At 46.6% G+C, this 12306-nt stretch overlaps 1 protein-coding gene across 1 annotated transcript in view; it reads right to left on the minus strand.

Moving 5' to 3' along the window:
• The window catches only part of LOC144504124 (contactin-associated protein-like 5), a 664070-nt gene that overhangs the window by 510050 nt on the left and 141714 nt on the right, over nucleotides 1-12306 (minus strand). The window contains exon 4 of the mRNA XM_078229300.1: nucleotides 7030-7177. Within this exon, the coding sequence (XP_078085426.1) occupies nucleotides 7030-7177 (148 nt within the window). The remainder of the gene's footprint in view (nucleotides 1-7029; nucleotides 7178-12306) is intronic.

The following is a 12306-nucleotide window of genomic DNA, read 5'->3' on the forward strand; positions in this document are numbered from 1 at the left end:
TGAGTACTGCCAGGCCTCACACAAGATGGCTACCAGGCAATCCCAGAAGGAACTGGCAACCTTCAGCCAGGAAGTGCTTCCACGTCAACCTTGGAGATGAGGTTCAGTAGATAATCAAGCAATAGTAAAGATGGAAACCTTGGAATGAAAGCAAGGAGGATGTTAGATTTCTGTGTGGATGACTTGCTTTGTGCCATTTGCTGTGTTTCTTGTGGATTACAACCAGGACCAAACAGCAAACCCGCTTTGGAACCTGGCTACAGAATGTTTGTGTACCTGCCTTGGTAACTTGAACCTTTCTTCTGTCTTTATGACCATGAACTTGTCTATGTGCCTTCACGTGTGTTAACCAGGAAATTGTTTATTAATTGGACTTGGTCTTCTGGTTGCCTATTTTGTGTCTCCAAACCTCACCTATAACATCACCCGACCCCTTGCAACATCACACTGTGACTACATTGAAATCATATGCAGCCATAACATGAAAGGCTAACACAGTTTTCAAAACATGTGGAATTGCTGCAGCACATGGTGACCCCATGAACATCCACATGAACTTTCTGTGTCTGTAGGACAGTGCAGTTCGGTTTCTGTAGAGAACGGGAGTTTCAAGAGGCCAACTGGGACAGAGTTATTAATGGGAAACCTTTTAGACTGGGATTACTTGAGCTGAAGATCCCAGAACTCAAGATAGAGTTGGAACATGAGAACAGGAGTACGCCATTTAGCCACTAAGCCCGCTCAACGAGATTATGATTGATCTATATCATGACTTCATATACCTGCACAGGCACAGACTTGGTGAACCGAAGGGCCTGTTCCTGTGATGTCCTGTTCTTTGCATCTGGCCCATATCTTTTAGGTAACAAATATCCAACAATCTCAGATTTAAAATGAATAATTAATCTAACATCAATTGATGTTTGTGGGAGAGAGTTTTAAGCATCTACCACCTTTTGTTTATCGATATGTTCTCTAATTTCACTCCTGAAAGATCTGGATCTAAATTTTAAGACTATGTCCTCCAGTCTTAGACTTTCTCTCTCTCTCTCTTTACCCTTTAGGGCGGCACAGTGGCACAATGGTTAGCAGTGCTACCTCACAGCGCTAAGGACTTGGGTTCAATTCTGGCCTCAGGTCACTGTCTGTGTGGGGTTTGCACGTTCTCCCCGTGTCTGCATGGGTTTCCTCCGGGTTCTCCGGTTTCCTCCCACAGTCCAAAGATGTGTGGGCTAGGTTGATTGGCCATGCTAAATCAACTCTAGTGGAGGGAGATTAGCAGGGTAAATGTGTGGCGTTACAGGAATCGGGCCTGGGTGAGATTGTGGTTGGTACAGACTCGATGGGCCGAATGAGCTCCTTCTGTACTGTAGGGATTCTATGCTTCTGTACTCTATCTGTTTCCCTCAATATTTAAAGAATTCCAACAAGCGTCCACTAGCTACTTATTTCAGCATGTGAGACTCAAGTAGCCTCTTTGTCAGCAATGGTATACCCTGGTCTGCTTGTACACAATTACTTGTAAGATCTTTTGATGTTGCTTGTCCAGGCGAAGCTCCAGACAGGATATTGGTGGTGATACACTTCTAACTGCATAGCCTGGCTAACAGATGGATTGTTGCAGCAGACACTGCTCTGTATAAAGAGCATTGCATCTGCATGGGTTTCATAAAGCCCTCAGCAGTTATTTCTTTCTGAAGTCCATCTCTCACTGCTCTGAGGTCAAGTGTTATGTATCATGGAGTGGACTTCAACGTCTCAAATCATTAGTAGCTGTCATCTTTTTTTTCCTGCAGATGCCCATGCTGCTGCATGATGCTCAATGGCAGCTTGCAAAACAAACGCTTGCTGCTCCACATCGCTTAATCATAAACAATCTGAATCATGTACTACAAGGGGGAGAGGGCCTCAGATTTCCTCCTGCCTTGTTAAAACTCATTCTGTAAGACGGCAATCACAAAGCAGTAATTAAAGCTCTGCACAATAGCCACCATCGCTTGTTCAGCCATCACAACACTGCTTCCACCACGGCGACTGACAATGTGAGTCGCCCTCTCGCCTCGCTGTTGCTGGCTCACTATCTGGCCTGCCCTTCTCAGCTCTGGGTCGAGATCTTGAAACCTGCTGGCTGCTTTTTCCACAGAACTAAGGTTAAGTAAAATAAAAACAGAAAATTTTGGAAAATCTCAGCAGGTCTGACAGCATCTGTGGGACCATAAGACCATAAGACATCGGAGCAGAATTAGGCCACTCGGCCCATTGATTCTGCTCCACCATTCAATCATGGCTGATATTTTTCACATCTCCATTCTCCTGCCTTTTCCCCGTTACTCCTGATCTCCTTATGAACCAAGAATCTATCTATCTCGGTCTTAAAGACACTCAATGACTTCGCCTCTACAGCCTTCTGTGGCAAAGAGTTCCACAGATTCAGATGTGGATATGGGGAGAGAATAGAGCCAACGTTTCGAGTCTAGATGACCTTTCGTCAGAGCTGGTCTGACAGCATCTGTGTAGAGAGAGTAGAGCCAACGTTTTGAGTCTAGATGGCCCTTCGTCAGAGCTGAGATTTTCCAGCATTTTGCTTTTATCTTAAGTAAAACACAGGATCTGCGCCTCTTCTGCCTCCCTCCCTCCCAATCACCTCAAACAACATTCAGACCAATGTTATCCTGCACTAAGGAGACTAGACCAATCAGAGACTGGTGTTGCTCTGCATTGCCTGTTGATATTGAGCCAATGGAGAGCTGTTCAGCTCAGACTCGTTGCCACAGACACTGACTGGCACGGGGCCCCCTCATTGGTTGTGGCCCTGTGCCTGGACACAGTGTTTTTCATTGTAAACCTGCCTCTGAGTGTATTATAAGGGTCCGGAACTTGAAGGTGTAATGCGGGTCTGATTACAGTACCTCCCACACAGCGATGTAAGAAGACATATGACCCAGGTCTAGGATCAGTGTAAGAACATAAGAACAAGGACATAAGAACTAGGAGCAGGAGTAGGCCATCTGGCCCCTCGAGCCTGCTTCGCCATTCAATAAGATCGTAGCTGATCTTTTGTGGACTCAGCTCCACTTACCTGCCCGCTCACCATAGCCATTAATTCCTTTACTGTTCAAAAATGTATCTATCCTTGCCTTAAAAATATTCAATGAGGTAGCCTCAACTGTTTCACTGGGCAGGGAATTCCATAGATTCACAACCCTTTGGGTGAAGAAATTCCTTCTCAACTCAGTCTTAAGTCTTCTCCCCCTTATTTTGAGGCCATGCCCCCTAGTTTTAGTTTCACCCGCCAGTGGAAACAACTTCCCTGCTTCTATCTTATCTATTCCCTTCATGATCTTATACGTTTCTATAAGATCTCCCCTCATTCTTCTGAACTCTGTACTGTGGAGCAGAGATATGTTAAGACCCTGATATAGGGAAATCACTTGTCTGTATTTATATAACTAGATAGTTAATGAAGACTAGTGTTGACATACAGAAGACTATAAAGACCTCTTTGATAGACACATTCTGTAATCAACACCATCCCAACATATACTTTCAACAGGATTTGTGACATCACGCAATACTTAGTATGAATGTAAATGCCTTAATGTCAAAATCAAGAGTTAGCTAACAAAAGCTTTGCAACTGTTACTATAGACAATTTTCAATCTTACTCCACTGCATCATTTCAAGTTCTCTCTTTTTGATTCCATTGGTTCTGAATAATGTGTATGAAAAATAAACATGCTTGACACCAATATCATTGGCTTTATGAGAGGTCATTTGTTCAAACTATATGAGATGTACATGCATGTGCTGAGGCACAGTAAGAAAAAAGTAATCAAAAGTGCTAACAGTTGCCCAATGACTGTTTTACGAACGCTTACTGAAAGTGTTACTTGGCATTGTGAGAATCGATTGTTGCATCAGTTCTCTTTCACAAGGAGTAGGAACCTGGGTTCAAATCCATCCCAGACTAATGGAATTTCTGTTCACGGTTAAGAATCGGATTCTGTGGAGCTCTCTGTCTCATTAAGCGATGGTTTGAAACATGCTGGACAACTCTGTGTTGAGCAGCACCAAGTGGGGTTCAGGAACCCCACTCTGGCATGTTAGTCCCTCCAGCATCCAGTTCAGAGAAATGCAGTGGGCCAAGAGGGGGCATGATTCGTCATGTGAAATAATGATCTAATGATCTGGCCAGACTCAGCTTAGTTCCTGGTAGACAAGGAAAAGGTCCAAACCACAAGTATACTAATAAATCAGCGCTAATTGGAAGCAAATTAGACCATAAGACATAGGAGCGGAAGTAAGGCCATTCGGCCCATCGAGTCCACTCCACCATTCAATCATGGTTGATTTCAACTCCATTTACCCGCTCTCTCCCCAAAATTGACAGTTTTGCTCAGAAAAGGCCATTTGAATGATTGGTTTGGGAAATGCACAAAGTCACACTGATGAGACAAAGCTGTTATGCTGACGCAAGGGTAAAGTCATATTATGTGGCAGCAAGCGTTTGTTTTGCAAGCTGCCATTGAGCATCATGCAGCAACATGGGCATCTGCAGGAAAAAAAGATGACAGCTGCTAATGATTTGAGATGTTGAAGTCCACTCCATGATACATAACACTTGACCTAAGAGCAAGGGTAAAGTCATATTATGTGGCAGAGTACGGAGAGATTTACTTCAGCCCTATCCCTGCCATACCTGTTTGGTGCTAACATACCCCTCACCCAGAGTGCAATAATCAGTGGAAAATATGCATGTAGATGTTTAAGGTGAACTGAGGATTTGAGAATATATCTTTCAGTAATGGTAATGTTTCTAAGTCCAATTCAGGCATATAGGCAGCACGGTGACACAGCGGTTAGTGCTGCTGCCTCACAGTGCCAGGGACCCAGGTTCGATTCCTGGCTTGGGGCACCGTCTGTGTGGAGTTTGCACGTTCTCCCCGTGTCTGTGTTGATTTCCTCCAGGTGCTCCGGTTTCCTCCCACAGTCCAAAGGATGTGCTGGTTAGGTGCATTGACCATGCTAAATTCTCCCTCAGTGTATCTGAACAAGCATCGGAGTGTGGTGACTCGGGGATTTTCACAGTAACTTCATTTCAGTGTTAACGCAAGCCGACTTGTGACACTAATGATTAAACTTTAAGGCATGTTACTAGGTGAAATGGCTGCCCACACCCCAATTTTCAATTTGCCTCCACTGGTTGCTGGAGTTGGTATTATCTAACCACAACACTAATTGGATTTTGTGAGCAGGATGTGTCCATATTTTTTAATATTTATCAGTGTTAAATCATTGAGTTTGTGGAAGACTAGCTGCATTTGATTTCCTGAGTCCCTTTCCTGGCTAATATTTTTCTGACCTTAATTGTACATTGGGGAGGTGGTGGTGTTAGTGGTATTGTCAATTGAACTAGTAACCCAGAGACCCAGGGTGATGTTCTGGGGACCCGGGTTTGAATCCCATCACAGCAGATATTGAAATTTGGAATTCAATAAAAATCTGGAATGAAAAGTCAAATGACGATCATGAAACCATTCATAGAATCCCTACATTGTGGAAGGAGGCCATTTGGCCCATTGTGTCTGCACTGACCATGATCCCACGCAGGCCCTATCCCCATAACCCCATGCATTTATCCTAGTTAGTCCTCCTGACACTAAGGGGCAATTTAGCATGGCCAATCCACCTAACCTGCACATCTTTGGAGTGCGGGAGGAAACCAGAGCACCCGGGGGAATCCCACATGGACACGGGGAGAATGTGCAAACTCCACACAGACAGTGACCCAAGCTGGGAACTGAACCCAGGTCCCTGGCGCTGTGAGGCAGCAGTGCTAACCACTGTGCCACTGTGCCGGTCATTGTCGACTGCTGTAAAAGAAAACAGCTACTTTGCCTGTCACCCTTACCCAATCTGACCTACCTGTGATTCCAAACCCATAGCAATGTGGCTGACTCTGAAATGGCCTAACAAGTCACGCAGTTCAAGGGCAATATATGCTCGTCCAGCCAGAGACAATGAATAAAATAACATATTTCTTCAGGTGCTGTTTCAAAACATCCATCTTAGGACAGAATGTCCTTTTGCGTTTCCTTTTGTGTTTTATGACAAAACTGTGCGTGAAGGCATTCCGTGAATACGTACACAAAATTAAATTGCAGTATCTTAAACCTGGCCCACATTCCACACTTCCTCACAGAGAACGTCACTACCTCTCCTTGCAACCCTTGAAATGGATCCGATTCCCCCTGATCTGGGTTCCACGATTTCTAGCTGGCCACGGGTAACCAGATGCCTCTCCATTTCTGGTGGGCAGCTGGATGGATGCAATTGGGATCCAGGATGTAAAATAATCCGAACCGACGGCATTAGGGTGGTTTTACATTCATAGGACTTAGGAGCAGAAGTAGGCAAATTCAGCCCTTCGAGCCTGCTCCGTCATTCAATCAGATCATGGCTGATCTCACCCTGGTCTCAAATTGACCTCCCTACTGCTCCCCATACTCCCTTATCCCTTTATTTTCCATTCTGCTCAGTCCCGCACTCATTGAGGGCCCACTCCCAATTAAAATCCTGCCCCACGGATTCAGACAAGATGCTGATTTATTCAAAATAATTACAACACAAGTGCAGATTAATTTCAGATGCCTCAGCCACAAAGCTGTAAGAAGTGTCAAACAATTGATCTGAACTATTAGCTGTTCTAGTCAAAGTTTGCTTTTAAGCTGAATTAACATAAATCAGTTATGTTTCAGAACTGTCACCTCTTGCAGTAAAGCTGATAAAGATTCTGACTTAATTTTCGCTATCCTTCATTATAAAACACATCTCATTTTGTGTTGGTTGATTCACTGACTGTCGTTCAATTAACTTTTAATAAGATAGTCCCCAGGACTCTTCATTTAAATCTGTACATAACTGAACTACAAAGTGACGGCATTCCTCATTGCAGTTCAGCGTGACCCCAGTGGTGTCAGTGCTTGAGAGACACACTTTTAAAACATTCCATTATTAGTGCATACTTACTGTAAGAACATCCGTAAACTTCAACTCTCATCCCGATCCTACCGTGAGGGTTCCACTCAAGGGGAACAAAACGAAGGAGTCTTGCTTTAATAGGATGCTGCAATTTATGCCGCATGACACCATCCGCATTGGAGTTCCCTGTGAAAGCCTGCGAAGGGAACAGAAAGATAAAAAAAAATCAGGCAAGAAAGCAACAGTGCCCTGCTACTGATTTGGGTGGAACAAAATTGATGTTAAACGAAACGTTTGAAATAGATCTTGAAACCTCCTTCGCAGAAAAGTCATATCCAAAGTGCAGTATATCAATTGACAACTGGCAATTAGCGGGGTGGCACGGTAGCACAGTGCTAAGCGCTGCTGCCTCACAGTGCGAGGGACCCTGGATTCCCGGCTTGGGTAATGGTCTGTGCAGAGTCTGCACGTTCTCCCCGTGTCTGCGTGGTTTTCTCCGGGTGCTCCAGTTTCCTCCCACATCCGAAAGATGTGCTGGCTCGGCACATTGGCCGTGCTAAATTCTTTCCCTCAGTGTACCCGAGCAGGCGCTAACTTCAGATGGTCTGCCAGTGTTATGCTAATAGTTACTCTGAAAGTTGGCATATGATTTGGCAGCTGTATAGAACGATGGTTCGGCCACATTTGGAATACGGCGTCCAGTTCTGGTCGCCACACTACCAGAAGGACGTGGAGGCTTTGGAGAGAATACAGAGAAGGTTTACCAGGATGTTGCCTGGTTTGGAGGGTCTTAGCTATGAGGAGAGATTGGGTAAACTGGGGTTGTTCTCCCTGGAAAGACGGAGGATGAGGGGCGACCTAATAGAGGTGTATAAAATTATGAAGGGCATAGATAGAGTGAACAGTGGGAAGCTATTTCCCAGGTCGGAGGTGACGAACACAAGGGGTTCAAGGTGAGGGGGGCAAGGTTCCACACAGATGTCAGGGGGACGTATTTTACACAGAGGGTAGTGGGGGCTTGGAATGCGCTGCCAAGGAAGGTGATTGAGGCGGACACGCTGGGATCGTTTAAGACTTATCTAGATAACCACATGAACAGACTGGGAATAGAGGGATACAAAAGAATGGTCTAGTTGGGCACATGAGCGGCGCAGGCTTGGAGGGCCGAAGGGCCTGTTCCTGTGCTGCATTGTTCTTTGTTCTTTGAAAGAGTTAGAAGAAATGAAACCAGGGATTTTCACAGTAACTTCATTGCAATATTAATGTAAGCCTACTTACGACACTAATAAATAATCTTAAACTTAGATAACTGAGCACCACCAGCATTGTCCTTTTTGCTTATTTGTCTTAATTACTGGCTTTCTCCTGTTGTGTTAAATGGTAAGATTGCAATCAATGAAATCAAGGGAAATCTCTCCACTGGTTGGAATCATATCTAGCACACAGAAAGATGATCATGGCTCTTGCAAGCCAATCACTTCAGCCTTGTAGGACATCACGGCAGGAGATTCTCAGGACAGCATGCAAGGGTTATTACAATGCCCAACCACCCTTAGCTGCTTCGTCCATGACATTCCCTCTGTCATTACATTGGAAGCAGAGATGTTTGTTAGTGAGTACACAGTGTTCAATTGCTGCTGCTCAGATACTGAAGGAATCCATGTCCACATGTAGCAACGTCTGGACAACGTTCTGGCTTGGGATACTAAGTGACAAGTAACATCCACACAAGAGGCAAGCCATGACCACCTCCAGCAAGAGGATCAAGCCATCTCCCCTTAACATTCAAAAGTCCCAGAATCGCTGAATTCCCCACCAGTGATATCCTGGGGGGCATCATTGACCAGAAACTTAATTGGACCAGCCACATATATACTATCTGTAACTTCCTGGCTCCCCCGCATCAGATTTGAGGGAGCTACCTGAAAGATTCCCTGGGGATTCGCTCTTGCAAGTTCCCAGGTAAAGGTTCACATGGCAACTGACCATAAGGGCTAACTCCTCTTGGACAATTGTGCAGCGCTGGTAACCATCTGACAAAGTGATTTAAATCACTAACTTCAGATAGTCTGCCCGTGTTATGCTAATAGTTACTCTGAAAAACCATTTCAGTATAGCTATTTTAAATACCGAGACCATACCTCACATGGGACTACCTCCCCACCACTACCCGCCGCCGCCCCCCCCCCCGCCCCCACTAAGCATCCGCCCACAGACCTGACCAGAACCCCTGACCCAATCCTGACCCACACCCCTCCTACCCAATACAACCTGACCTGGCTGGAGAGCACCCCTCCCCCTCCACCCCAACCTGATTCAGTCCATCCAGACCCCCAGCACCCCATGTCCAACTTTTCCACTCATGTCTGAAACCCCACCCCAATGTCTGACCTCCCATATCCGACCCCTCCACAACCCCATGTCCTACACCCTACACCCAATTACTGACACCCCACTCCCAGCATCCCCATGTCTAACTCCCCCCACTCCCCCAAATTCCATCCACTTACCTTGGACACTTATTTTCACCTTGGCCTGTTATTTTCAATGGGATCTTTAAACTCACCTACTTTCAGGCAGCTAGTGCTATGCAGAAGGAGATGTATCCTCCTTCGCACAGTTTCTCTGAGGTGCAGCACAGTGGCACAATGGTTAGCACTGCTGCCTCACAGCGTCAGGGACACGGCTTTGGGTCCCGTGTGGAGATTGCACATTCTCCCCGTGTTTGCGTGGGTTTCCTTCGGGTGCTCTGGTTTCCTCCCACAGTCCAAAGATGTGTGGGTTTGGTTGACTAGTCATGCTAAATTGTCCCTTAGTGTCAAGGGGATTAGGAGGGTAAATATATGGGGCTACAGGGAAGCACCTTGTGGGATTGTTGTCAGTGCAGGCTCGATGGGCCAAATTACCTCCTTCTGCGCTGTAGCTTCTATGACTCTCTGATTCTACTCTGACACTGGACCCAGGGACCCATCTTCCGGCCTGAGTCAAGAAGATCAGGAAAGACAGGCACTGAAGAAATCTAGCGTAGCTAAGTGGGTACAGGGTGGTAATCCTACACTGATTGCCACTGGTTATTGCCCTATAGCTAAAACAACAGGTCGGACACAGGTAATTCTGTGGTGAGTAGCTCACTTCCTGACTCCCCAAAGTCTGTCTACAGTGCACAAGTCAGGAGTGTGTTAGAAAATCTATTCTGGTGGACAGCAGCTCCAACATCACTTGAGAAGCACCATAGAAAGCATCCTTTCCAGATGTATCACAACTTGGTATGGCTCCTTCTGCTGTGACCAAGACCATAAGTAATGACAAATGGTCATGAACATAGCCCAGTCCATCACGCAAACCAGCCTCCCATCCATTGACTCCGTCTACACTTCCCGCTGCCTTAGAAAAGTAGCCAGCATAATCAAGGACCCCACACATCTTAGACATAGTCTCTTCCATCTTCTTCCATTGGAAAAAAAATACAAAAGTCTGAGATCACATTCCAACCAACTCAAGAACAGTTTCTTCCCTGCTGCCATCAGACTTTTGAAAGCACCTACCTTATATTAAGCTGATCTTTCTCTGCATCCTAGCTATGACTGTAACATTCTGCACCTTTTTTTTCCTTCTCTATGTACGCTATGCTTTCACTGTATAGCGTGCAAAAAACAATACTTTTCATTGTATCCCAATACATTTGACAATAATAAATCAAATCAACATCACCCAGGAAATAATAACCCACTTAATTGGACTGACCAACTTAACTATTCATTCCCTCAAAATCCTGCAACTCTCTACCTAACAGCACTGTGGGTGAACCCGCACTACAAGGACTGCAGCAGTTGATGAAGATGGCTGAGGCATCAGTTCCTCAAGGGCCGTTTGGGGTGAGCAATAAATGCAATGCCCACACCCTGTGAAAGAGTGCAGCAAAACCTGTCTGTGCTTGGGTTATCAGACGGGACATTCTTACTATTATTACCTCAATGGTGGGCAAAGCTTGAATTTGTACCTAAAGTTCTGTTAGAATGAACAGTCTGAGATACTTGCAAATTAATCAAAACATAGATTTAAACTTAATGTATGCCCCCTAAAGCTCTGCGGTACATACCTATGCGGTCCATTAAAACTAAACGTTTGGACATTTCTACCACAGATCATAGTCTAATACTAACATAGAATCATAGAATCATAGAATCCCTACAGTGCAGAAGGAGGCCATTCGGCCCATCGAGTCTGCACCGACCACAATCCACCCAGGCCCTATCCCCATAACCCCATGCATTTACCCTAGCTAGTCCCCCTGACACTAAGGGGTAATTTAGCATGGCCAATCCACCTAACCTGCACATCTTTGGATTGTGGGAGGAAACCGGAGCACCCGAAGGAAACCCTCGCAGATACGGGGAGAACATGCAAACTCCGTACAGACAGTGACCTGAGGCCGGAATTGAACCCGGGTCCCAGGTGCTGTGAGGGCAGCAGTGCTGACTACTGTGCCGTCCATAAATCTCCATTCTGTGACTGGGAACCAAACCCGGGCCGCGGCGGTGAAAGCGCCGAATCAAGAACAAAGAACAAAGAACAGTACAGCACAGGAAACAGGCCCTTCGGCCCTCCAAGCCCGCGCCGCTCCCTGGTCCAACCAGACCAATCGTTTGTATCCCTCCATTCCCAGGCCGCTCATGTGACTATCCAGGTAAGTCCCAAACGATGGCAGCGTGCCCGCCTCCACCACCCTACCTGGCAGCGCACTCCAGGCCCCCACCACCCTCCGTGCAAAAAACGTCCCTCTGATATCTGAGTCATACTTCGCCCCTCTCACCTTGAGCCCGTGACCCCTCGTGATCGTCACCTCCGACCTGGGAAAAAGCCTCCCACCGTTCACCCCATCCATACCCCCCACAATCCCGTACACCTCCACTAGATCTCCCCCCACTCTCCGTCCCTCCAAGGAGAACAACCCCAGCCCACCCAATCCCCCCCCACAGCCAAGACCCTCCACACCAGGCAACATCCCGGCAAACCCTCTCTGCACTCCCTCCAACGCCTCCACGTCCTTCTGGCAGTGCGGCGACCAGAACCGGACGCAGCACCCCAAACGCGGCCCAACCAGCGCTCCACACAACTGCATCATCAGACTCCAGCCTCCACACTCCACACCCTGTCCCACAAAGGCAAGCACACCACACGCCCTCCTCACCACCCTCTCCACCCGCGCCGCCACCCCCAAGGACCCGTGGACCCGCACACCCAGGTCCCTCCGCGTCTCCACACTCCCGATGACTCTGCCATCTATTGTACAACTCCTCCCCACACCATCCCTTCCAAAATGCA

The sequence above is a fragment of the Mustelus asterias genome, chromosome 14, assembly GCF_964213995.1.
Source record: "Mustelus asterias chromosome 14, sMusAst1.hap1.1, whole genome shotgun sequence".
Lineage (NCBI taxonomy): Eukaryota > Metazoa > Chordata > Chondrichthyes > Carcharhiniformes > Triakidae > Mustelus > Mustelus asterias.